The sequence below is a fragment of the Oncorhynchus nerka genome, linkage group LG3, assembly GCF_034236695.1.
Source record: "Oncorhynchus nerka isolate Pitt River linkage group LG3, Oner_Uvic_2.0, whole genome shotgun sequence".
NCBI classification, from domain to species: domain Eukaryota; kingdom Metazoa; phylum Chordata; class Actinopteri; order Salmoniformes; family Salmonidae; genus Oncorhynchus; species Oncorhynchus nerka.
The window spans coordinates 3,148,749-3,172,279 of NC_088398.1; the positions used below are offsets into that span (position 1 = coordinate 3,148,749).

The window sequence follows — 23,531 nt, forward strand, 5'->3', positions numbered from 1 at the left end:
GCTAAAAAATCTTTTAAAAAACAACAACAAAAAACAGGTTTTTAGAATTAAAATAAAAGAAATACCTTATTTAGATAAGCATTCACACCCTGTTTCCATTGATCATCCTTGAGATGTTTCGACAACTTGGAGTCCATCTGTGGTAAATTCAATTGATTGGCACACACCTGTCAATATAAGGTCTCACAGTTGACAGTGCATGTCAGAGCAAAAACCAAGCCATGAGGTCAAAGGAATTGTCCGTAGACCTCCAAGACAGGATTGTGTCTCGGCACAGATCTGGGGAAGGGTACCAAAAAATGTCTATAGCATTTTGAATATCCCCAAGAATGCAGTGGCCTTCTTAAATGGAATGGAATGGAAGAAGTTTGGAACCACCAAGACTTCCTAGAGCTGGCCGCCCGGCCAAACAGCAATCGGGGGAGAAGGTGACCAAGAACCCGATGGTCACTCTGACAGAGCTCCATTGTTCCTCTGTGGAGATGGGAACACCTTCCAGAAGGACAACACTCTCTGCAGCACTCTACCAATCAGGACTTTATGATTGAGTGGCCAGACGGAAGCCATTCTTCAGTAAAAGGCACATGACAGGCCACTTGGAATTTGCCAAAAGGCACCTAAAGGACTCTCAGACCATGAGAAGCAAGATTCTCTGGTCTGATGAAACCAAGATTGAACTGTTTGGTCTAAATGCCAAGTGTCACGTCTGGAGGAAACCTGGCACCATCCCTACGGTGAACCATGGTGGTGGCACATTATGCTGTGTGGATGTTTTTCAGCAGCAGGGAATGGGAGATGAGTCAGGATCGTGGGAAAGATGAATGGAGCAAAGTACAGCGAGAACTTGATGAAAACCTGCTCCAGAGAGCTCAGGACCTCAGACTGGGGCAAAGGTTCACCTTCCAACAGGACGACTCTAAGCACACAGCCAAGACAACGCACGAGTGGCTTTGAGACAAGTCTTTAAATGTCTTTGAGTGACCCAGCCAGAGCCCAGACTTGAACCCGATCGAACATCTCTGGAGAGACCTGAAAATAGCTGTGCAGTGACATTCCCCATCTAACCTGACAGAGCTTGAGAGGATCTGCATAGAAGAATGGGAGAAACTCCCCAAATACAGGTGTGACAAGCTTGTAGCGTCATACCCAAGAAGACTCGAGGCTGTAATCGCTGCCAAAGGTGCATCAACAAAGTACTGAGAAAAGGGTCTGAATACTTATGTAAATGTGATATTTCAGATTTTTATTTGTAATAAATTACCAAAAAATTCTAAAAACCTGTTTTTGCTCTGTCATTATTGGATGTGTATAGATTGATGAGGGGAAAAAAACAATTTAATCAATTTTAGAATAGGGCTGTCACGTAACAAAATGTGGAAAAAGTCAAGGGGTCTGAATACTTTCTGAATGCACTATATATACTGTATGTTGTGTAGGTTTGTGCGTTTCTCAGAGGCGGGCTACTCCCCGCCCCATCACATCCTGTCCCTGGAGGAAGCAGGTCAGAAAGGGGACAGTGTGTTGCTGGAGGGGGTCCGTAGCGGTGTGGTACGGGTCAGGGCCTCCCTCTCGCACCCAGACTACAAGGTAAGGAGGATGGAGGGATGGATGAAGGGATTGATGCATTGGCTTCGAAGAATAAATACATTGATGGAAGCACCTGGAATGGAATGATGGATGGGGTGATAGATTATGGATGAAGATCGATTGATTAGTTTGTGTAAGAATAGTTTTTACCTGTCCCCTGTGTGTTACTTAGTGGGTAGAGCAGGCCTCTGTGAGCCTGACCGTGACAGACAGACTCTACCTTAGCCCCTCCCATGATGCCTATCTGCTGCTAGGCTCCACGCTCTCCTTCAGAGTCTGGAAAAGCGTGCATGACACAGAAACGGGTGAGTCCCTAATGTAGACAGTAGTGTAGTCTGTCAGATCTTTACAGAGCCTTTAGGTGTGTCCCTAATGTAGACACTAGTGTAGTCTGTCAGGTCTTTACAGAACCTTTAGGTGAGTCCCTAATGTAGACAGTAGTGTAGTCTGTCAGGTCTTCACAGAGCCTTTAGGTGAGTCCCTAATGTAGACAGTAGTGTAGTCTGTCAGATCTTTACAGAGCCTTTAAGTGAGTCCCTAATGTAGACAGTAGTGTAGTCTGTCAGGTCTTCACAGAGCCTTTAGGTGTGTCCCTAATGTAGACAGTAGTGTAGTCTGTCAGATCTTTACAGAGCCTTTAGGTGTGTCCCTAATGTAGACAGTAGTGTAGTCTGTCAGATCTTTACAGAGCCTTTAGGTGAGTCCCTAATGTAGACAGTAGTGTAGTCTGTCAGATCTTTACAGAGCCTTTAGATGTGTCCCTAATGTAGACAGTAGTGTAGTCTGTCAGATCTTTACAGAGCCTTTAGGTGTGTCCCTAATGTAGACAGTAGTGTAGTCTGTCAGATCTTTACAGAGCCTTTAGGTGTGTCCCTAATGTAGACAGTAGTGTAGTCTGTCAGATCTTTACAGAGCCTTTAGGTGTGTCCCTAATGTAGACAGTAGTATAGTCTGTCAGACCTTTACAGAGCCTTTAAGTGAGTCCCTAATGTAGACAGTAGTGTAGTCTGTCAGATCTTTACTGAGCCTTTAAGTGAGTCCCTAATGTAGACAGTAGTGTAGTCTGTCAGATCTTTACAGAGCCTTTAAGTGAGACCCTAATGTAGACAGTAGTGTAGTCTGGCAGGTCTTTACAGAGCCTTTAGGGAGCTTTATGGGTCTAGTTTGGGTCCCTTTGTGTTTTTCTAAGATCCAGAGGAAGAAGAATGAAGGAACATCAAAGCTCAGACAAATATAATGGAGACAGAAAATATCAAGTGCTCAGTCCTCTTTGTACTTCTTAGAGCTGTAGAGCAGCCGATGATGCACCTCAATGTTCTCTTCTCTGTCTCATATAGAGGTGCTGCTGGGTGAGGGAGAGTATGAGTTGTCTGTAGAGAGAGACCCAAATAACGATGATGATGTCATCACTGTTGACCAGGACACAGGGACCGTCACCGCCCGAGGGCTAGGCCGCACCACGCTGTCCGTCACACACCCCAGTGTCCTTCCACCATGGGACGACTACCTTACCACTTTAAAGTTATTCCTGTAGTTTAGCATTGATGTCGTCCTGTAAGGTGTGGTTTCTGGGGTTGTGGGTAGTGTAGTCCTACAGGTATGGTTTTCCTCAGCATTCCCTGTACCCAGGCCTACCAGAAAACTCTGCTTCCCACCTGCCTCGCTGTTCTGTGTTTGTGGTGGAGCCAAATTACCTGAGTGAGTGAGCCCAGCTATCAACATGTCTATTGTCGTACTATGGCAAGCCATGACTGTGTGTGTGTGTGTGTGTAGCGCTAGGTGTGGAGGAGGAGGACAGGTGGGTGTTGGAGAGTGGTCGTCAGTACCAGGTGACTGTACGAGTTCACGACCAGGAAGGTCACACAGCACACCTGGCACAGGTAACGTTACCATGACAACTATAAGAGTTACCCTCCCTTACACTAGACGTCTAAAGCCTACTCTATGTCAGGGACAGGAGGCTTAATTGAACCTAACACCCCTCTCTCTCCCCCCCTTCTCTAACCCCTCTCTCCCCCTCTTTTCTAACCCCTCTCTCTCCCCCTCTTTTCTAACCCCTCTCTCTCCCCCTCTTTTCTAACCCCTCTCTCTCCCCCTCTTTTCTAACCCCTCTCTCTCCCCTCCTCTCTAACCCCTCTTTCTCCCCCTCCTCTCTAACCCCTCCCTCCCCCTCATCTCTAACCCCCTCCCCTCATCTCTAACCCCCCCCTCCCCTCATCTCTAACCCCCCTCTCTCCCCCTCCTCTCTAACCCCTCTCTCCCCTCCTCTCTAACCCCTCTCTCTCGCCCCCTCCTCTCTAACCCCCCTCTTTCCCCCTCCTCTCTAACCCCTCTCTCTCCCTCCTCTCTAACCCCCTCTTTCCCCCTCCTCTATCCCCTCTCTCTCCCCTCCTCTATCCCCTCTCTCTCTCCCCCTCCTCTCTATCCCGTCTCCCTCTCCTCTCTATCCCCTCTCTCTCTCCCCCTCCTCTCTATCCCTCTCTCCCTCCCCTCCTCTCTATCCCCTCTCCTCTCCCCTCCTCTATCCCTCTCTCTCTCCCCCTCCTCTCTATCCCCCTCCCTCCTCTCTAACCCCTCTCTCCCCCTCCCTCCTCTCTAACCCCTCTCTCTCTCCCTCCCCTCTAACCCCTCTCTCTCCCCCTCCTCTCTATCCCCTCTCTCACCGCCCCACTAACCCCTTTCTCCCCCTCCTCTCTAACCCCTCTCTCTCCCCTTCCTCTCTCCCCCTCCTCTCTATCCCTCTCTCCCCTCCTCTCTAACCCCCTCTCTCTTTCTCCCTCCTCTCTAACCCCTCTCTCTCTCCCTCTCTCTATCCCCTCCCCTCCTCTCTAACCCCTCTCTCTCTCCCTCCTCTCTATCCCCTCCCCCTCCTCTCTAACCCCTCTCTCCCCCTCCTCTCTAACCCCTCTCTCCCCCTCCTCTCTATCCCCTCTCTCACCTCATCTCTAACCCCTCTCTCCCCCTCTTCTCTATCCCCTCTCTCTCCCCCTCCTCTCTAACCCCTCTTTCTCCCCCTCCTCTCTAACCCCTCCCTCCCCTCATCTCTAACCCCCCTCCCCCTCATCTCTAACCCCCTCTCTCCCCCTCCTCTCTAACCCCCTCTCTCCCCTCCTCTCTAACCCCTCTCTCTCCCCCTCCTCTCTAACCCCCTCTCTCCCCCTCCTCTCTATCCCTCTCTCACCTCATCTCTAACCCCTCTCTCCCCCTCTTCTCTATCCCCTCTCTCTCCCCCTCCTCTCAATCCCCTCTCCCCTCCTCTCTAACCCCTATCTCTCCCCCTCCTCTCTAACCCCCTCTTCCCCCCTCCTCTCTAACCCCTCTCTCCCCCTCCTCTCTAACCCTCTCCCTCCCCCTCCTCTCTCTCCCATCCTCTCTAACCCCTCTCTCCCCTCCTCTCTAACCCTTCTCCCCCTCCTCTCGAAGCCCTCTCTCTCCCTCCTCTAACCCCTCTCTCCCCCTCCCTCCTCTCTAACCCTCTCTCCCCCTCCCTCCTCTCTAACCCCTCTCTCTCTCCCTCCCCTCTAATCCCTCTCTCACCGCCCCACTAACCCCTTTCTCCCCCTTCTCTCTAACCCCTCTCTCTCCCCTTCCTGTCTCCCCTCCTCTCTATCCCCTCTCTCCCCTCCTCTCTAACTCCTCTCTCTCCCTCCTCTCTAACCCCTCTCTCCCCTCCTCTCTAACTCCTCTCTCTCCCTCCTCTCTAACCCCTCTCTCCCCCTCCTCTCTAACCTCTCCCTCCCCCTCCTCTCTATCCCCTCTCTCCCCTCTCTCCCCTCCCTCCTCTCTAACCCCTCTCTCCCCCTCCCTCCTCTCTAACCCCTCTCTCTCTCTCTCCCTCCTCTCTAACCCCCTCTCTCTCCCTCCTCTCTATCCCCTCCCCTCCTCTCTAACCCCTCTCTCTCTCCTCCCTCCTCTCTATCCCCTCCCCCTCCTCTCTATCCCCTCCCCCTCCTCTCTAACCCCTCTCTCCCCCTCCTCTCTAACCCCTCTCTCCCCCTCCTCTCTATCCCCTCTCTCACCTCATCTCTAACCCCTCTCTCCCCCTCTTCTCTATCCCCTCTCTCTCCCCCTCCTCTCTATCCCCTCTCCCCTCCTCTCTAACCCCTATCTCTCCCCTCCTCTCTAACCCCCTCCTCTCTAACCCCTCTCTCCCCCTCCTCTCTAACCTCTCCCTCCCCCTCCTCTCTCTCCCATCCTCTCTAACCCCTCTCTCCCCCTCCTCTCTAACCCTTCTCCCCCTCCTCTCTAAGCCCTCTCTCCCCCTCCCTCCTCTAACCCCTCTCTCCCCCTCCTCTCTAACCCCTCTCTCCCCCTCCTCTCTAACCCCTCTCTCCCCCTCCTCTCTAACCCGCTCTCTCCCCCTCCTCTCTAACCCTCTCTCTCCCCCTCCTCTCTAAGCCCTCTCTCTCCCCCTCCTCTCTAACCCCTCTCTCCCCCTCCTCTCTAACCCCTCTCTCCCTCTGGTAGAATGTGGTGATGACCGTGGACTTCTCTGATTGGCTGTTCTATGTCCTGGAGACTTCCTCTAACAGTTCCTACCATGTACTAGAAACACGAGGGGCTGGGCACACTACTATACGAGCTGCACTGTTCACTGTGCTCACTGAGGTACACACACACACACATCTCTGTCAAACGTCATGGCATCTTGACATGGGTGATGACAATATCATTACCATGGTTGTCTCTCTCTCCAGGATGGCCGCGCGTTGCCCCTGATACCACCAATCAGAGCAGAGCAAGAAGTTGAGATCTACGAGCCCCTCACCCTGCAGCCCCGCCTACTAGTGTTTCCTTGGCAACCTGAGGGACAGCTCTATCAGCACCACTTGCAGGTGTGTGTGTGTGTGTGAGTGACAGAAAGAGAGACATGTGTGTTTGACTACTGTAAGTCTGTATATGTTTAAGTGTGTGTTTATCTGTACTCATTACATGGTCTTTATGTGTGTGTCCAGGTAGAGGGTGGCAGTGGTGCTGTGAGCTGGTCGGTGAGTGACAGTGATGTTGCCGTGGTGACAGTAAAAGGGGAAGTCATGGCGGGAAAGAGAAGGGGCCAAGTGGATATCCAGGCATCAGACGCACGCAACCCTCTACACACCGCTACTGGACAGGTGACACACACACACACACACAATCCCAAATCAACTTCTTGTACCTACGGCAGATACACTTGAGTAGATCTGAGGATTGGACAGGTTTATCCAATCGATGGGAATAACACACTCTTATCTCACAGTACACACTATAGTAACAGTAACACCCTCTCACCTCCTCACCTCTCTCTCTCTCTCTCTCTCTCTCTCTCTCTCTACACAAGGGAAAATAAATAAGCATAAATATGGGTTGTATTTACAATGGTGTTTGTTCTTCACTGGTTGCCCTTTTCTTGTGGCAACAGGTCACAAATCTTTCTGCTGTGATGGCACACTGTGGAATTTCACCCAGTAGATATGGGAGTTTATCAAAATTGGATTTGTTTTCGCATTCTTTGTGGATCTCTCTGTAGGTGATGGCTTTGTTATGGAAGGTTTGGGAATCCCTTCCTTTTAGGTGGTTGTAGAATTTAACGTCTCTTTTCTGGATTTTGATAATTAGTGGGTATCGGCCTAGTTCTGCTCTGCATGCATTGTTTGGTGTTCTACATTGTACACGGAGGATATTTTTGCAGAATTCTGCATGCAGAGTCTCAATTTGGTGTTTGTCCCATTTTGTGAAGTCTTGGTTGGTGAGCGGACCTCAGACCTCACAACCATAAAGGGCAATGGGCTCTATGACTGATTCAAGTATTTTTAGCCAGATCCTAATTGGTATGTTGAATTTTATGTTCCTTTTGATGGCATAGAATGCCCTTCTTGCCTTGTCTCTCAGATCGTTCACAGCTTTGTGGAAGTTACCTGTGGCGCTGATGTTTAGGCCAAGGTATGTATAGTTTTTTGTGTGCTCTAGGTCAATGGTGTCTAGATGGAATTTGTATTTGTGGTCCTGGCAACTGGACCTTTTTTGGAACACCATTATTTTGGTCTTACTGGGATTTACTGTCAGGGCCCAGGTCTGGCAGAATCTGTGCAGAAGATCTAGGTGCTGCTGTAGGCCCTCCTTGGTTGGTGACAGAAGCACCAGATCATCAGCAAACAGTAGACATTTGACTTCAGATTCTAGAAGGGTGAGGCTGGGTGCTGCAGACTTTTCTAGTGCCCGCGCCAATTCGTTGATATATATGTTGAAGACAGCATCCCTGTCTCACCCCACGGCCCTGTGTGAAGAATTGTGTGTGTTTTTTGCCAATTTTAACCGCATACTTGTTGTTTGTGTACATGGATTTTATAATGTCGTATGTTTTACCCCCAACACCACTTTCCATCAGTTTGTATAGCAGACCCTCATGCCAAATTGAGTCGATGGCTTTTTTGAAATCAACAAAGCATGAGAAGACTTTGCCTTTGTTTTGGTTTGTTTAGTTGTCAATTAGGGTGTGCAGGGTGAATACATGGTCTGTTGTACGGTAATTTGGTAAAAAGCCAATTTGACATTTGCTCAGTACATTGTTTTCATTGAGGAAATGAACGAGTCTGCTGTTAATGATAATGCAGAGGATTTTCCCAAGGTTGCTGTTGACGCATATCCCACGGTAGTTATTGGAGTCAAATTTGTCTGCCAGAGCTAAGGATGATTTTAAAGAGTTTTAGAATAGCCAATTGGAATTTGTTGTCTGTATATTTTATCATTTCATTGAGGATACCATCAACACCACAGGCCTTTTTGGGTTGGAGGGTTTTTATTTTGTCCTGTAGCTCATTCAATGTAATTGGAGAATCCAGTGGGTTCGTTCTGGTAGCCTTTAATAGTTGATTCTAAGATTTGTATTTGATCATGTGTTTGTTTTTGCTCTTTATTCTTTGTTATAGAACCAAAAAGATTGGAGAAGTGGTTTACCCATATATCTCCATTTTGGATAGATCATTCTTCGTGTTGTTGTTTGTTTAGTGTTTTCCAATTTTCCCAAAAGGGGTTAGAGTCTATGTCTTTCTTTCTCTTTCTCTCTCTCTCTCTGTCTTTCTCTCTGTCTTTCTCTTTCTCTGTCTCTTTCACCCTGTCTTTCTCTCTCTCTCTTTCTCTCTCTCTCTCTCTCTCGCTCTTTCTCTTTCTCTCCCTCTTTCTCTGTCTCTCTCTCTTTCGCTCTCTCTAGGTGTACGTGTTGAGGCCAGCTGGTGTGGATGTCCTGGCCCAGAGAGGTGACTGTAGGGTGGGAGAGACCATCACCCTTCCCCTGGCTGTCTGGGGGGTCCAGGAGGAGGAGACCCAGGCCCAGGACCCTCCCCAGGGAAGCTCTGGCCCCCAGACCCTGCTGGAGGTGACAGACTGCTCTCTCATCAACCTCCACGTCACCACGTCACCACAGGGGGTATTCACCCCTCTACCAGGTACACACACACACACAGTGTGGATCTGCTCTCTATGTGCGTAGCTAAGGTAAGCTGTGAAAGCAGAAATACTGTCACATACACTGTCTCATACACACACACACACACACACACCAGCACGCATGCATGCACACACACTCTTGTAAACACACACAGTTTACAACACACACGCTCTTATGAACACACACAGAGGAGAAACACAGAAGTCATTTATTTGTAAGTTCACTTCGTTTTACTGTATATTAGCCAATCAATATCACTCTTCCTGTGATTAGTGTGTATGTTTTAATTATTGAGATGGAATCTCAGTGCTCTTAACGGTGTGCTGATGTGGGTTCAGGTCCTCTCTCTCCTTATTGAGTAGAGGACCTGGAGGAGTGGACACCTGATTCACTGCAGGCCAGAGAGACATACAGAAAGACACACAGACAGAGAGAGAGACACACAGAGCGAGAGAGACAGAGACCAAGACAGACGGAGCGCGAGACAGACAGACAGAGCGCGACAGACAGACAGAGCGCGACAGTCAGACTGAGAGAGACAGTCAGACTGAGAGAGACAGTCCGACTGAGAGAGACAGTCCGACTGAGAGAGACAGTCCGACTGAGAGAGACAGTCCGACTGAGAGAGACAGTCCGACTGAGAGAGACAGTCCGACTGAGAGAGTCAGACCGACTGAGAGAGACAGTCCGACTGAGAGAGTCAGACCGACTGAGAGAGTCAGACCGACTGAGAGAGTCAGACCGACTGAGAGAGACAGTCCGACTGAGAGAGACAGTCCGACTGAGAGAGACAGTCCGACTGAGAGAGACAGTCCGACTGAGAGAGACAGTCCGACTGAGAGAGACAGTCCGACTGAGAGACGGTGTATAATGGAATAATCTCCACTCCTGCTACTAACTCTAAAATGCAGTTCACTAGTTTCCAATTCAAATACGTGTGTGTGTGTGTGTAGGTTTTGTGGGTCCAGGCTCAGGGTTCTGTGGAGGACTTCAGCTGGAAGCAGTGGGACCAGGCCACACCCTCATCACTATCACCGTGGAAATGGAACACTACAACATCACTTCCATGGCAACGCTGGCCGCCCACAGTCCCCTCAAGGTGCCCACAGAGACTGAGAGAGAGACTGAGACTGGGGGGGGTTTAATTGACTTATTTTCCCCAGGTTGGAGGAGAGTGGTTTCTAATGATGCCATTGGAGGGTTGAGCACCACACTGCTCCCATCTGGATACACTCTGACACATGTATTTCTAGTTCCTGATAGGCTTAGGCAGTATCCATTTTTCCATACCTTCATACCATCCTTTTACCATCCCGGAGTTTACGGTATTACCGATGCGCGGGCGGGTGGGTGGGTGGGTACTGTATGGCCTTCCTTGCGCTTACAATGCACCACTGCCGGTTCATGTGTTGCGCTTACAATGCTACCTGTCTTATGTCAGTGCCACTATTGTGGCAGCATTTACCTTCTCTAGGCCTACTTGTTATTGACATTAGGGTTTTTATGTTCTCGTCAACACAATGCAACACAGCAATCTCACCTCAGTGAGGCACATTCATTCTATTCTAATTATTCAGTTATAGGGCTCACTTTCCCAAAAAATCAAATCAATAATCAAATCAAATCAAATTGTATTTGTCACATACACATGGTTAGCAGATGTTAATGCGAGTGTAGCGAAATGCTTGTGCTTCTAGTTCCGACAATGCAGTGATAACCAACAAGTAATCTAACTAACAATTCTAAAACTACTGTCTTATACACAGTGTAAGGGGATAAAGAATATGTACATAAGGATATATGAGTGAGTGATGGTACAGAGCAGCATACAGTAGATGGTATCGAGTACAGTATATACATATGAGATGAGTATGTAGACAAAGTAAACAAAGTGGCATAGTTAAAGTGGCTAGTGATACATGTATTACATAAGGATGCAGTCGATGATGTAGAGTACAGTATATACGTATGCATATGAGATGAATAATGTAGGGTAAGTAACATTATATAAGGTAGCATTGTTTAAAGTGGCTAGTGATATATTTACATCATTTCCCATCAATTCCCATTATTAAAGTGGCTGGAGTTGGGTCAGTGTCAATGACAGTGTGTTGGCAGCAGCCACTCAATGGTGGCTGTTTAACAGTCTGATGGCCTTGAGATAGAAGCTGTTTTTCAGTCTCTCAGTCCCAGCTTTGATGCACCTGTACTGACCTCGCCTTCTGGATGATAGCAGGGTGAACAGGCAGTGGTTCGGGTGGTTGATGTCCTTGATGATCTTTATGGCCTTCCTGTAACATCGGGTGGTGTAGGTGTCCTGGAGGGCAGGTAGTTTGCCCCGGTGATGCGTTGTGCAGACCTCACTACCCTCTGGAGAGCCTTACGGTTGAGGGCGGAGCAGTTGCCGTACCAGGCGGTGATACAGCCCGCCAGGATGCTCTCGATTGTGCATCTGTAGAAGTTTGTGAGTGCTTTTGGTGACAAGCCGAATTTCTTCAGCCTCCTGAGGTTGAAGAGGCGCTGCTGCGCCTTCTTCACGACGCTGTCAGTGTGAGTGGACCAATTCAGTTTGTCTGTGATGTGTATGCCGAGGAACTTAAAACTTGCTACCCTCTCCACTACTGTTCCATCGATGTGGATAGGGGGTGTTCCCTCTGCTGTTTCCTGAAGTCCACAATCATCTCCTTAGTTTTGTTGACGTTGAGTGTGAGGTTATTTTCCTGACACCACACTCCGAGGGCCCTCACCTCCTCCCTGTAGGCCGTCTCGTCGTTGTTGGTAATCAAGCCTACCACTGTTGTGTCGTCCGCAAACTTGATGATTGAGTTGGAGGCGTGCGTGGCCACGCAGTCGTGGGTGAACAGGGAGTACAGGAGAGGGCTCAGAACGCACCCTTGTGGGGCCCCCGTGTTGAGGATCAGCGGGGAGGAGATGTTGTTGCCTACCCTCACCACCTGGGGCGGCCCGTCAGGAAGTCCAGTACCCAGTTGCACAGGGCGGGGTCGAGACCCAGGGTCTCGAGCTTGATGACGAGCTTGGAGGGTACTATGGTGTTGAATGCCGAGCTGTAGTCGATGAACAGCATTCTCACATAGGTATTCCTCTTGTCCAGGTGGGTTAGGGCAGTGTGCAGTGTGGTTGAGATTGCATCGTCTGTGGACCTATTTGGGCGGTAAGCAAATTGGAGTGGGTCTAGGGTGTCAGGTAGGGTGGAGGTGATATGGTCCTTGACTAGTCTCTCAAAGCACTTCATGATGACGGAAGTGAGTGCTACGGGGCGGTAGTCGTTTAGCTCAGTTACCTTAGCTTTCTTGGGAACAGGAACAATGGTGGCCCTCTTGAAGCATGTGGGAACAGCAGACTGGTATAGGGATTGATTGAATATGTCCGTAAACACACCGGCCAGCTGGTCTGCGCATGCTCTGAGGGCGCGGCTGGGGATGCCGTCTGGGCCTGCAGCCTTGCGAGGGTTAACACGTTTAAATGTCTTACTCACCTCGGCTGCAGTGAAGGAGAGACCGCATGTTTTCGTTGCAGGCCGTGTCAGTGGCACTGTATTGTCCTCAAAGCGGGCAACTACAACCATGCCTGTTGCTTGTAGCCTACCATTTAAGCCGGGTGGACAGTGCACAACTTTTAAAATCCTAACATCGCTGAGCCTCTATTATTAAACGACTGTCTATCCGGTCGGATAAACACTCCAAGCAGCCTCTCCGAAGGCTCGGTGGTGTCCACATGGTCCTAAAGCACACCAGACCTCATTTTGTATCACATTCCAATGATAATACTGCCATTGACAAAAATTAATTTTTTTTTCCCCCAGTGAAAGTTGCGCACCTGCCCCACATATACAATTATCTGTAAGGTCCCTCAGTCGAGTAGTGAATTTTAAGCACAGATTCAACCACAAAGACCAGAGAAGTTTTCCAATGCCTTGCAAAGAAGCACACCGATTTGGTAAAAATAAAAAAGCAGACCCTGAATATCCCTTTGCACATTGGTGAAGCTGTTAATTAGGGTTTGAATGGTGTATCAATAAACCCAGTCACTACAAAGATACAGGCGTCCTTCCTGACTCAGTTGCCGAAGACGAAGGAAACTGCTCAGGGATTTCACCATGAGGCCAATGGTGACTTTAAAACAGTTACAGAGTTTAATGGCTGTGATAGGAGAAAACTGAGGATGGACCAACAACATTGTAGTTACTCCAACATACTAACCTAAATGACAGTGAGGAAGTCTGTACAGATTTTTTTAAATTTTCCAAAACATGCATCCTGTTTGCAATAAGGCAGTAAAGTAAAACTGCAAAGAAATGTGGTAAAGTAATTAACTTTATGTCCTGAATACAATGCGTTATGTTTTGGGCAAATCCAACACAACACATTACCACTCTTCATATGGCCTTCCTTGCATGGTGGTGGCTGCATCATGTTATGGGTATGCTTGTCATCGGCAAGGACTATGGAGTTTTTTATGATACAAATGAATGGAATAGAGCTAAGCACAGGTCAAATTGTAGAGGAACACCTGGTTCTGTCAGCTTTCCAACAGACACTGGGAGACAGTCAGCAAGACAATTACCTTAAACAAGGCCACTTGAGTTGCTTGAATGTTCCTGAGTGGCCTAGTTACAGTTTTGACTTAAAAATGGCTGTCTAGCAATGATCAACAACCAACTTGGCAGAGCTTGAAGAATGTTTAAAATAATGTTGTACAATCCAGATGTGCAAAGCTCTTAGAGACTCACAGCTGCCAAAGGTAGTTCTAACATGTATTGATTCAGGAAGTTGAATACTTACCCACTATGTAAGTAGTTTTTTATTTTTCATATTTTTTGTTTTACAAATATTATACTTTTTTCTTCCACCTTGACATTACAGAATATTTTGTGTAGATCGTTGACAATTCAATAATTGTAATCCCACTTTATAACACAAAATAATGTGGAAAAATTAAAACGGTGTGAATAGTGAAAGCACTGTACATCTCTATTCATACAGTATACCAGGTTTCTCTCTGTCTGTCATCTCTATAAATGTTACTCCTTGTCCCTCTGCTCATCCCTCTCTTCCCCCTCTCTCTCCAGGCCCTGGTTTCAGAGGTGGTCTTGTCTTTGGGTGCGTCTTGCCTCGTTGTCTTCGAGGGGGGGCCACAGCCCTGGCCCCTGGTCCCTGCACGTTTCCATGGCGATGCCGAGGCTGAGGGAGAGGGGCTGGGCGTGGAGGCTCTCAGCCTATCAGAGCCCAGGAGAGCCCAGCAGCACACCTACAGGGTCACCTGCCACGCCCTGGGGGAACAGGTGGGGGGGACGGTGGTGTGTGTTTAAGATTGGGAGACAGGAGTGTGTGTTTTCAGATTGGGGAAGGGAGGGAGGGACAGGGGTGTGTTTCAGATGAAGGGAGGGAGGGACAGGTGTGTGTGTTTTCAGATGGAGGGAGGGAGGGAAAGGAGTGTGTGTTTTTAGATGGAGGAAGGGAGGGAGGGACAGGTGTGTGTGTTTCAGATGGAGGGAGGGAGGGAGGGACAGGTGTGTGTGTTTTCAGATGGAGGGGAGGGGACAGTGTGTGTGTTTCAGATGAAGGAAGGGAGGGGGAGGGAGGGACAGGGGTGTGTGTTTCAGATGAAGGAAGGGAGGGAGGGAGGGACAGGGTGTGTGTTTCAGATGGAGGAGGGAGGGAGGGACAGGAGTGTGTGTTTTCAGATGGAGGGAGGGAGGGAGGGACAGGTGTGTGTGTGTTTTCAGATGGAGGGAGGGAGGGGAGGGAGGGACAGGAGTGTGTGTTTTTAGATGGAGGAAGGGAGGGAGGGACAGGTGTGTGTGTTTTCAGATGGAGGGAGGGACAGGTGTGTGTGTTTTCAGATGGAGGGAGGGACAGGTGTATGTGTTTTCAGATGGATGGAGGGAGGGAGGGGGAGGGACAGGTGTGTGTGTTTCAGATGGAGGGAGGGAGGGAGGAGGGACAGGTGTGTGTTTCAGATGGAGGGAGGGGAGGGAGGGAGGGAGGGACAGGTGTGTGTGTTTCAGATGAAGGAAGGGAGGGAGGGAGGGACAGGGGTGTGTGTTTCAGATGGAGGAAGGGAGGGAGGGACAGGAGTGTGTGTTTTCAGATGGAGGGAGGGAGGGAGGGACAGGTGTGTGTGTGTGTTTTCAGATGGAGGGAGGGAGGGAGGGAGGGACAGGAGTGTGTTTTTAGATGGAGGAAGGGAGGGAGGGACAGGTGTGTGTGTTTTCAGATGGAGGGAGGGACAGGTGTGTGTGTTTTCAGATGGAGGGAGGGACAGGTGTATGTGTTTTCAGATGGATGGAGGGAGGGAGGGAGGGACAGGTGTGTGTGTTTCAGATGGAGGGAGGGAGGGAGGGACAGGTGTGTGTGTTTTCAGATGGAGGGAGGGAGGAGGGAGGGACAGGTGTATGTGTTTCAGATGGAGGAAGGGAGGGAGGGAGGGACAGGAGTGTGTGTTTTCAGATGGAGGAAGGGAGGGAGGGACAGGTGTGTGTGTTTCAGATGGAGGGAGGGAGGGACAGGTGTGTGTGTTTCAGATGAAGGAAGGGAGGGAGGGAGGGACAGGAATGTGTGTTTCAGATGGAGGAGGGAGGGAGGGAGGGACAGGTGTGTGTGTTTCAGATGGAGGAAGGGAGGGAGGGACAGGTGTGTGTGTTTCAGATGGAGGGAGGGGGAGGGACAGGGGTGTGTGTTTCAGATGGAGGGAGGGAGGAGGGGAGGGACAGGTGTGTGTGTGTTTCAGATGAAGGAAGGGAGGGAGGGAGGGACAGGTGTGTGTGTTTCAGATGGAGGAAGGGAGGGAGGGAGGGACAGGTGTGTGTGTTTCAGATGGAGGAAGGGAGGGAGGGACAGGAGTGTGTGTTTTCAGATGGAGGGAGGGAGGGAAGGACAGGTGTGTGTGTTTTCAGATGGAGGGAGGGACAGGAGTGTGTGTTTTTAGATGGAGGAAGGGAGGGAAGGACAGGAGTGTGTGTTTTTAGATGGAGGGAGGGACAGGTGTGTGTTTCAGATGGAGGAAGGGAGGGAGGGTGGGACAGGTGTGTGTTTCAGATGAAGGGAGGGAGGGACAGGTGTGTGTGTTTTCAGATGGAAGGAGGGAGGGACAGGAGTGTGTGTTTTTAGATGGAGAAAGGGAGGGAGGGACAGGTGTGTGTGTTTTCAGAGGGAGGGACAGGGTGTGTGTTTTCAGATGGAGGGAGGGACAGGAGTGTGTGTTTTTAGATGGAGGAAGGGAGGGAAGGACAGGAGTGTGTGTTTTTAGATGGAGGGGGAGGGAGGGACAGGTGTGTGTGTTTCAGATGAAGGGAGGGAGGGAGGGACAGGTGTGTGTGTTTCAGATGGAGGAAGGGAGGGAGGGACAGGAGTGTGTGTTTTCAGATGGAGGGAGGGAGGGAGGGACAGGTGTGTGTGTTTTCAGATGGAGGGGGGAGGGAGGGACAGGAGGTGTGTGTTTTTAGATGGAGGAAGGGAGGGAGGGACAGGTGTGTGTGTTTCAGATGGAGGGAGGGAGGGACAGGTGTGTGTGTTTCAGATGGAGGGAGGGACAGGTGTGTGTGTTTTTAGATGGAGGAAGGGAGGGAGGGACAGGTGTGTGTGTTTTCAGATGGAGGAAGGGAGGGAGGGACAGGTGTGTGTGTTTCAGATGGAGGGAGGGAGGGACAGGTGTGTGTGTTTCAGATGGAGGGAGGGACAGGTGTGTGTGTTTTCAGATGGATGGAGGGAGGGAGGGACAGGTGTGTGTGTTTCAGATGGAGGGAGGGAGGGACAGGTGTGTGTGTTTCAGATGGAGGGAGGGACAGGTGTGTGTGTTTTCAGATGGATGGAGGAAGGGAGGGAGGGACAGGTGTGTGTGTTTCACATGGAGGGGAGGGAGGGACAGGTGTATGTGTTTCAGATGGAGGAAGGGAGGGAGGGAGGGACAGGAGTGTGTGTTTTCAGATGGAGGAAGGGAGGGAGGGAGGGACAGGAGTGTGTGTTTTCAGATGGAGGGAGGGAGGGAGGGACAGGTGTGTGTGTTTCAGATGGAGGGAGGGAGGGACAGGTGTGTGTGTTTCAGATGAAGGAAGGGAGGGAGGGACAGGAATGTGTGTTTCAGATGGAGGAAGGGAGGGAGGGACAGGTGTGTGTGTTTCAGATGGAGGAAGGGAGGGAGGGACAGGTGTGTGTGTTTCAGATGGAGGAAGGGAGGGAGGGAGGGAGGGAGGGACAGGTGTGTGTGTTTTCAGATTGGGGAAGGGAGGGAGGGACAGGGGTGTGTGTTTCAGATGGAGGGAGGGAGGGAGGGACAGGAGTGTGTGTTTTTAGATGGAGGAAGGGAGGGAGGGACAGGTGTGTGTGTTTCAGATGGAGGGAGGGACAGGTGTGTGTGTTTTCAGATGGAGGAAGGGAGGGAGGGACAGGTGTGTGTGTTTCAGATGAAGGAAGGGATGGAGGGAGGGACAGGTGTGTGTGTTTCAGATGGAGGAAGGGAGGGAGGGACAGGAGTGTGTGTTTTCAGATGGAGGAAGGGAGGGAGGGACAGGAGTGTGTGTTTTCAGATGGAGGGAGGGAGGGAGGGACAGGTGTGTGTGTTTTCAGATGGAGGAAGGGAGGGAGGGACAGGGTGTGTGTTTCAGATGAAGGAAGGGATGGAGGGAGGGACAGGTGTGTGTGTTTCAGATGGAGGAGGGAGGGAGGGGGGACAGGAGTGTGTGTTTTCAGATGGAGGAGGGAGGGAGGGACAGGTGTGTGTGTTTTCAGATGGAGGGAGGGACAGGAGTGTGTGTTTTTAGATGGAGGAAGGGAGGGAAGGACAGGAGTGTGTGTTTTTAGATGGAGGGAGGGACAGGTGTGTGTGTTTCAGATGGAGGAAGGGAGGGAGGGAGGGACAGGTGTTTGTGTTTTCAGATGGAGGAAGGGAGGGAGGGAGGGACAGGAGTGTGTGTTTTCAGATGGAGGAAGGGAGGGAGGGAGGGACAGGAGTGTGTGTGTTTCAGATGGAGGGAGGGAGGGAGGGACAGGTGTGTGTGTTTTCAGATGGAGGGAGGGAGGGAGGGGGACAGGTGTGTGTGTTTCAGATGGAGGAAGGGAGGGAGGGACAGGAGTGTGTGTTTTCAGATGGAGGAAGGGAGGGAGGGACAGGAGTGTGTGTTTTCAGATGTAGGGGGGAGGGAGGGACAGGTGTGTGTGTTTCAGATGGAGGAAGGGAGGGAGGGACAGGAGTGTGTGTTTTCAGATGGAGGAAGGGAGGGAGGGACAGGGTGTGTGTTTTCAGATGTAGGGGGAGGGAGGGACAGGAGTGTGTGTTTTTAGATGGAGGAAGGGGAGGGAGGGACAGGGGTGTGTGTTTCAGATGGAGGAAGGGAGGGAGGGACAGGAGTGTGTGTTTTTAGATGGAGGAAGAGAGGGAGGGACAGGGGTGTGTGTTTCAGATGGAGGGAGGGACAGGTGTGTGTGTTTTCAGATGGATGGAGGGAGGGAGGGACAGGAGTGTGTGTTTTCAGATGGAGGAAGGGAGGGAGGGACAGGTGTGTGTGTTTCAGATGGAGGGAGGGAGGGACAGGTGTGTGTGTTTCAGATGGAGGGAGGTAGGGACAGGTGTTTGTGTTTTCAGATGGAGGAAGGGAGGGAGGGAGGGACAGGAGTGTGTGTTTTCAGATGGAGGAAGGGAGGGAGGGAGGGACAGGAGTGTGTGTGTTTCAGATGGAGGAGGAGGGAGGGACAGGTGTGTGTGTTTTCAGATGGAGGAGGAGGGAGGGAGGGACAGGTGTGTGTGTTTCAGATGGAGGAAGGGAGGGAGGGACAGGAGTGTGTGTTTTCAGATGGAGGAAGGGAGGGAGGGACAGGAGTGTGTGTTTTCAGATGGAGGGAGGGAGGGGGGGAGGGAGGGAGGGAGGGGGGGAGGACAGGTGTGTGTGTTTTCAGATGTAGGGGGAGGGAGGAACAGGAGTGTGTGTTTTTAGATGGAGGAAGGGAGGGAGGGACAGGTGTGTGTGTTTCAGATGGAGGGAGGGAGGGACAGGTGTGTGTGTTTCAGATGGAGGGAGGGACAGGTGTGTGTGTTTTCAGATGGATGGAGGGAGGGAGGGAGGGACAGGTGTATGTGTTTCAGATGGAGGAAGGGAGGGAGGGAGGGACAGGAGTGTGTGTTTTCAGATGGAGGGAGGGAGGGAGGGACAGGTGTGTGTTTCAGATGGAGGGGGGGACAGGTGTGTGTGTTTCAGATGAAGGAAGGGAGGGAGGGAGGGACAGGAATGTGTGTTTCAGATGGAGGAAGGGAGGGAGGGACAGGAGTGTGTGTTTTCAGATGGAGGGAGGGAGGGAGGGAGGGACAGGTGTGTGTGTTTCAGATGGAGGGAGGGAGGGAGGGACAGGTGTGTGTGTTTCAGATGGAGGAAGGGAGGGAGGGAGGGAGGGACAGGTGTGTGTGTTTTCAGATTGGGGAAGGGAGGGATGGACAGGGGTGTGTGTTTCGGAGGGAGGGGAGGGAGGGAGGGACAGGTGTGTGTGTTTTTAGATGGAGGAAGGGAGGGAGGGAGGGACAGGTGTGTGTGTTTCAGATGGAGGGAGGGAGGGAGGGACAGGTGTGTGTGTTTCAGATGAAGGGAGGGAGGGACAGGTGTGTGTGTTTCAGATGGAGGAAGGGAGGGAGGGACAGGAGTGTGTGTTTTCAGATGGAGGGAGGGAGGGACAGGTGTGTGTGTTTTCAGATGGAGGGAGGGACAGGAGTGTGTGTTTTTAGAGGGAGGGACAGGAGTGTGTGTTTTTAGATGGAGGGAGGGACAGGTGTGTGTGTTTCAGATGGAGGAAGGGAGGGAGGGAGGGAGGGACAGGTGTGTGTTTCAGATGAAGGGAGGGAGGGACAGGTGTGTGTGTTTTCAGATGGAGGGAGGGAGGGACAGGAGTGTGTGTTTTAGATGGAGGGAGGGACAGGTGTGTGTGTTTCAGATGGAGGGAGGGAGGGACAGGTGTGTGTGTTTCAGATGGAGGAAGGGAGGGAGGGACAGGTGTGTGTGTTTCAGATGGAGGAAGGGAGGGAGGGACAGGTGTGTGTGTTTCAGATGGAGGAAGGGAGGGAGGGACAGGTGTGTGTGTTTCAGATGGAGGAAGGGAGGGAGGGAGGGAGGGACAGGTGTGTGTGTTTTCAGATGGAGGAAGGGAGGGAGGGACAGCTGTGTGTGTTTTCAGATGGAGGGAGGGAGGGAGGGAGGGAGGGAGGGACAGGTGTGTGTGTTTTCAGATGGAGGGAGGGAGGGAGATACAGGTGTGTGTGTTTTCAGATGGAGGGAGGGAGAGAGGGACAGGTGTGTGTGTTTCAGATGAAGGGAGGGAGGGACAGGTGTGTGTGTTTCAGATGGAGGAAGGGAGGGAGGGACAGGAGTGTGTGTTTTCAGATGGAGGGAGGGAGGGACAGGAGTGTGTGTTTTTAGATGGAGGGAGGGACAGGTGTGTGTGTTTCAGATGGAGGAAGGGAGGGAGGGAGGGACAGGTGTGTGTTTCAGATGAAGGGAGGGAGGGACAGGTGTGTGTGTTTTCAGATGGAGGGAGGGAGGGACAGGAGTGTGTGTTTTAGATGGAGGAAGGGAGGGAGGGACAGGTGTGTGTGTTTCAGATGGAGGGAGGGAGGGACAGGTGTGTGTGTTTCAGATGGATGTAGGGAGGGAGGGACAGGTGTGTGTGTTTTCAGATGGAGGAAGGGGAGGGAGGGACAGGGGTTTGTGTTTCAGAGGGGGAGACAGAAGTGTGTGTTTTTAAATGGAGGGAGGGAGGGACAAGTGTGTGTGTTTTCAAGTGGAGGGAGGGAGGGACAGGTATGTGTGTTTTCAGATGGAGGAAGGGAGGGAGGGAGGGACAGGTGTGTGTGTTTTCAGATGGAGGAGGGAGGGAGGGAGGGACAGGTGTGTGTGTTTTCAGATGGAGGGAGGGAGGGAGGGACAGGTGTGTGTTTTCAGATGGAGGGAGGGAGGGAGGGACAGGTGTGTGTGTTTTCAGATGGAGGAAGGGAGGGAGGGACAGGTGTGTGTGTTTTCAGATGGAGGTTGGGAGGGAGGGACAGGTGTGTGTGTTTTTAGAGGGAGGGACAGGAGTGTGTGTTTTTAGATGGAGGGAGGGACAGGTGTGTGTGTTTCAGATGGAGGAAGGGAGGGAGGGAGGGACAGGTGTGTGTTTCAGATGAAGGGAGGGAGGGACAGGTGTGTGTGTTTTCAGATGGAGGGAGGGAGGGACAGGAGTGTGTGTTTTTAGATGGAGGAAGGGAGGGAGGGACAGGTGTGTGTGTTTCAGATGGAGGGAGGGAGGGACAGGTGTGTGTGTTTCAGATGGATGTAGGGAGGGAGGGACAGGTGTGTGTGTTTTCAGATGGAGGAAGGGAGGGAGGGACAGGGGTTTGTGTTTCAGAGGGGAGACAGAAGTGTGTGTTTTTAAATGGAGGGAGGGAGGGACAAGTGTGTGTGTTTTCAAGTGGAGGGAGGGAGGGACAGGTATGTGTGTTTTCAGATGGAGGAAGGGAGGGAGGGAGGGACAGGTGTGTGTGTTTTCAGATGGAGGGAGGGAGGGAGGGACAGGTGTGTGTGTTTTCAGATGGAGGGAGGGAGGGAGGGACAGGTGTGTGTGTTTTCAGATGGAGGTTGGGAGGGAGGGACAGGTGTGTGTGTTTTCAGATGGAGGAGGAGGGAGGGAGGGAGGGACAGGAGTGTGTGTGTTTCAGATGGATGGAGGGAGGGAGGGAGGGACAGGTGTGTGTGTTTTCAGATGGAGGAAGGGAGGGAGGGATTGAGGGACAGGGGTGTGTGTTTCAGATGAAGGGAGGGAGGGACAGGGGTGTGTGTTTTCAGATGGAGGAAGGGAGGGAGGGAGGGACAGATGTGTGTGCTTTCAGATGGAGGAAGGGAGGGAGGGAGGGACAGGTGTGTGTGTTTTCAGATGGAGGAAGGGAGTGAGGGAGGGAGGGAGGGACAGGTGTGTGTGTTTTCAGATGGAGGAAGGGAGGGAAGGAGGGACAGGGGTTTGTGTTTCAGATGAAGGGAGGGAGGGACAGGGTCTGTTTTAGTGTGATGTCTTTAGCTAATTGACAATACATGGACTTTATAGAGTTTATTGACTGACAGTAAAACATTCTTATTGAAGCTGACACCAATTTCTCAGATACAAATACAAGACAATATTCCATTTAAATGTAAGTATTTGCCTCTGAATCAACTGTGTGTGTCTCTGTGTGTGTAGTGGCTGGTGTTCAGCAGTGGGAACTCCCCAGGTCCTCTGAACCAGGATCCCTCAGTAGAGCGGAGCAGAGTGAGAGTAGACTGCAGCGCCCCGGGTTCTCTCTCTCTCTCCCTCCTCCCCTCCTTTCCTCCCTCCATCCCTCCATCCTCCCTGTCCCACCCGTGCCCTGAGCCCCACTATCCTGCCAGTCTGGTGAGTTTTTCTCTATCGCTCATAGTCTCTTTACCTCCCCTTTCCCCACCTCTGTCTCTCTCTATCTCTCTCGGTCTCTCTCGGTCTCTCTCTGTCTCTGTCTCTCTCTGTCTCTTTCGGTCTCTCTCGGTCTCTCTATCTCTCTATCTCTCTCGGTCTATCTCTATCTCTCTCGGTCTCTGTCTCTCTCGGTCTCTGTCTCTCTCTGTCTCTCTCGGTCTCTCTCTGTCTCTCTCTATCTCTCTCGGTCTCTATCTCTCTCGGTCTCTCTCTGTCTCTATCTCTCTCGGTCTCTCTATCTCTATCTCTCTCGGTCTCTGTCTCTCTCTGTCTCTCACTTTTTCATATTTCCTTTTGTTTTTTTTCTCTCTCTGCCCTCATTAACCTCTCCTAGTTTATCTCTGTTTCCCTCTATCACACACAGACACATGCCTCGCTCCCTTCCTCTCTCCTCCCTCCTTCTCACTCCTATTACTTGTGCCTGAGAAAAGTGATGGTGGTCTCCATAGCAACTCCTGTATCTGTCTTCACAACAACGTTTGTGTGAAAGGGGGATTTTTCACCAAGGAAAAGGACATTGGAGCACACACACAAACACACACACACAGAAAACCTGTTGACTGCAATCAGGGCCTCTTTCACACAAATTGCCTGTGAAAATTGCAGATGAGAATGTGTGACTGATTTGAAATAGAACTAGAGTACGATATCCATTCTGTTTATCCTTGTGGTTTAAGAGGCTGCTTGTAGAGGCAAAGCAAATTTTTGTTGAAACCTAAAAGAGACTGGCCGCCACTCAGGGTAGTAGCCATATTGCAGTAGTGTTCTCAGTGTACAGTGCCCTCTCTCCACTGAGCAAACTAATAAACACACTTCTACTGCAATGTCTCTACTTCCTGTTGGGATGGGAATGACCAATCAGTCAGCACATACGCACACACACACACACAGAGCGCACACACACCGCGCACACACACACACACACACACACTCACACACTCACACAGCACACACACTCACACAGCACACACACTCACACAGCACACACACAGCACTCAGTCCTCTCTTTGCTTATCTTAATGACCCAAACAGATGTTTCACCAAGTAGCTCAGACCAAAAC

The 23,531-nt window shown here is 50.9% G+C and overlaps 1 protein-coding gene across 1 annotated transcript in view; it reads left to right on the top strand.

Moving 5' to 3' along the window:
- The window catches only part of LOC115115186 (nuclear pore membrane glycoprotein 210-like), a 107,712-nt gene that overhangs the window by 2,244 nt on the left and 81,937 nt on the right, over window positions 1-23,531 (top strand). Inside the window, exons 5-16 of the mRNA XM_065006480.1 lie at window positions 1,437-1,587; window positions 1,760-1,892; window positions 2,925-3,068; window positions 3,217-3,285; window positions 3,361-3,467; window positions 6,055-6,195; window positions 6,285-6,422; window positions 6,543-6,698; window positions 8,774-9,008; window positions 9,964-10,109; window positions 14,100-14,312; window positions 22,219-22,410. Coding sequence (XP_064862552.1) covers window positions 1,437-1,587; window positions 1,760-1,892; window positions 2,925-3,068; window positions 3,217-3,285; window positions 3,361-3,467; window positions 6,055-6,195; window positions 6,285-6,422; window positions 6,543-6,698; window positions 8,774-9,008; window positions 9,964-10,109; window positions 14,100-14,312; window positions 22,219-22,410 — 1,825 coding nt within the window. The remainder of the gene's footprint in view (window positions 1-1,436; window positions 1,588-1,759; window positions 1,893-2,924; window positions 3,069-3,216; window positions 3,286-3,360; window positions 3,468-6,054; window positions 6,196-6,284; window positions 6,423-6,542; window positions 6,699-8,773; window positions 9,009-9,963; window positions 10,110-14,099; window positions 14,313-22,218; window positions 22,411-23,531) is intronic.